The sequence below is a fragment of the Penaeus chinensis genome, chromosome 41 (assembly GCF_019202785.1).
Source record: "Penaeus chinensis breed Huanghai No. 1 chromosome 41, ASM1920278v2, whole genome shotgun sequence".
Classification (NCBI taxonomy): Eukaryota; Metazoa; Arthropoda; class Malacostraca; order Decapoda; family Penaeidae; genus Penaeus; species Penaeus chinensis.
In genome coordinates this window covers 19,849,875-19,852,374 of record NC_061859.1, presented here as the reverse complement: position 1 = coordinate 19,852,374, position 2,500 = coordinate 19,849,875, and the positions used below count along the sequence as shown (strand labels likewise).

Here is a 2,500-nt window from a genome sequence, read left to right as displayed (position 1 = left end):
CGTTTTGTCCCTGGAAGGTGTCATCAGTGCTATTGGAATCCTGCACGCTGCCCTGAAGAGCAGACGCGATCCTGTCGTCTGATATGTCGCTGAGAGAACAGCCGTTCTGGTCAAGGTGCGTTGCGTCTTGCGAGCTGGGAGATGTACTGTGTGTCGTGGGGCATATTGAATACATCATGCCACCGTGATAAACTTGGTGAGCTGATTGTTCGTGCTGGCTTAACGCATAGCCACACGAACCGCAGATGGTCTGATCAGAACCTACTTGTCCAGAGTTCTCTAGCGGCCCCTCCGAAGCCTGAGCGTCGCTGGGCGGAGACTGAAGGAAGAAGTTCTGCGAGGAGACACAGGACGTCTGGCAGTACGAGTAGACGGGCACCAGGTAGAGTGCCCCGGGCTGGGTGGGGGGCTCAGGGAACACCTCGGGCCACATCCCTGCAGGATACATCCCTACGGAAATAAATTCAGACATTAGGTACTTTTTCTCAGGCGTCATTTTGAGTTTTAAGTTAAAAATGGATAGAGCTTACAAATAAATGAAATTAAGTAAAAGATTGTCAAAACGTGCAAATATATGGGACCAACTGCTTTCAGATTTAACCTAAGACGTTGCGTAAAGCAATATAGCATATTGCCAGATAAAATCAAGAAATGCAGCTGAGTATTACATTTATAAGAAAGGGTTAAAACATGTTCCTCAAGCAAATCATTAGGAGGCATTATTCACCGAGAAATAATTGGTCAAGTGAGATATGCAATTTGTGTACCAGAGCTATTCTAGGTAATGTTATCAAACCAGCGATACGAATTAAAGATATGGAACACTGATGCACGCACACTGGTTAGCCTTTCCTGTGAACACTGAGAGATAGAAATACAGATGTTGAGCATGTTAGCATTTAATTTACAGAATGCACACACACGCGCGCGCATGCGAGCTCATTCTTTAAATCATATGCTAACATGCTCAACATTCTCTCTCTCTCTCTCTCTCTCTCTCTCTCTCTCTCTCTCTCTCTCTCTCTCTCTCTCTCTCTCTCTCTCTCTCTCTCTCTCTCTCTCGTCTGACTACGGAAATTAGTGTATCACATAAACAATCATAAACAAAAGACACATTTTACTTCATCCTTAAACATTTATCAGATCTCAAAACGGCGTCTAGTGCAACAACAAAAGCCTTTTTTAGGGCCAATCTTGCCGTTTTATAGGCAATTATACCTGGCTCGTGAGGAAATTTCTCCCCGAACTGTTGCGAAAAAACTACATCAATCAACTCAACATTGGCTCTCACCTGGCAGGCTGACTATTTATACAGGGAAAGGCAGGTTTAATTAAAGTAAACGCGGAAAATTAAAAAGAAAAGAAAACATTTGTGAACCCAGGTGATTAAAAGAAGGACGTGAGGCCAGACATACGCTGTAAAATTTCCATGTGAATTTCGGAAGTGGACAGAATGACTGACTGGGCTGGAGAGACGATTTGTAATTTCTTTAAACAAATTCCTTCTCTCTGTCTGGCCATGTCTGCCTCACAGATATTTGAAAGGAAGTATAATGATAAACTGAAATTATTTTTTTTTTTTCTTACCGAAATGATTATTGTGGCATCATTGGTCTAACTTTTTATCGATTTTTTTTGTATTTTCATTTGTGTTGTTTAAGGATATTATTTACTTATTTATTTTAAATTTATTAATTAATAAATGGACAAGCAAATATTTACTCATGTGTTCAATTTCTTCATCCAAATATCTGTTGTCAGACGGATTTGCAATGTTTAAGAGGCTTTCTAACCTGAATCTGCCATCTGCATAATATACATAGAGAAAGAATGTGAGAGAGAGAGGGGGGGGGGGGAGGGGGAGAAAGAAGGAGAGGAATAAATCAATAAATAGACAAATAGATAGAGAGTGAATATCGTCGCAGCGCAAGGGAAGTGTTGGACCTGTTTCGACTATTGTATGCTTGAGAGAGAGAGAGAAAGAGAGAGAGAGATAGTTAGATAGATAGATAGATAGAGAGAGAGAGAGAGAAAAAAAAGAGAGAGAGAGAGAGAGAGAGAGAGAGAGAGAGAGAGAGAAGAGAGAGAGAAGAGAGAGAGAGAGAGAGAGAGAGAGAGAGAGAGAGAGAGAGAGAGAGAGAGAGAGAGAGAGAGAGAGAGGGGGGGGGGAGAGCAAGAACGAGCCAGAGAGAGAGATGGATGCTTGAGCATGAGATTTCCAAAGGAAAACTCATACTCATACTTATTTTTCAAACGATTCTCCTTGTCTTTAAAAGGAAATCATTAGACTTAACAGCAATCAAGTAGGCCTATCACGCCTCAGCGGAGCACGTGGCGACGAGATTTTTAATCACGTTAAAAGTAGTATTCATTATTCTGCTGCTCACTTGCTCTTATGTAAGTCTAAAACTTGTCCACATATTTCGTTATTTATAACAAAATATCAATGATAATAACAATAATGATAGCATGACGGTTAACAGCTCACCCTAAATTGTTC

The 2,500-nt window shown here is 41.1% G+C and overlaps 1 protein-coding gene across 1 annotated transcript in view; it reads right to left on the bottom strand.

Annotated features, from left to right (window-relative positions):
• The window catches only part of LOC125047627, a 7,521-nt gene that overhangs the window by 4,819 nt on the left and 202 nt on the right, over nt 1-2,500 (bottom strand). Inside the window, exon 2 of the mRNA XM_047645933.1 lies at nt 1-450. This exon is cut by the window's left edge and continues 553 nt beyond it. Within this exon, the coding sequence (XP_047501889.1) occupies nt 1-448 (448 nt within the window). The 5' untranslated portion in view covers nt 449-450. The remainder of the gene's footprint in view (nt 451-2,500) is intronic.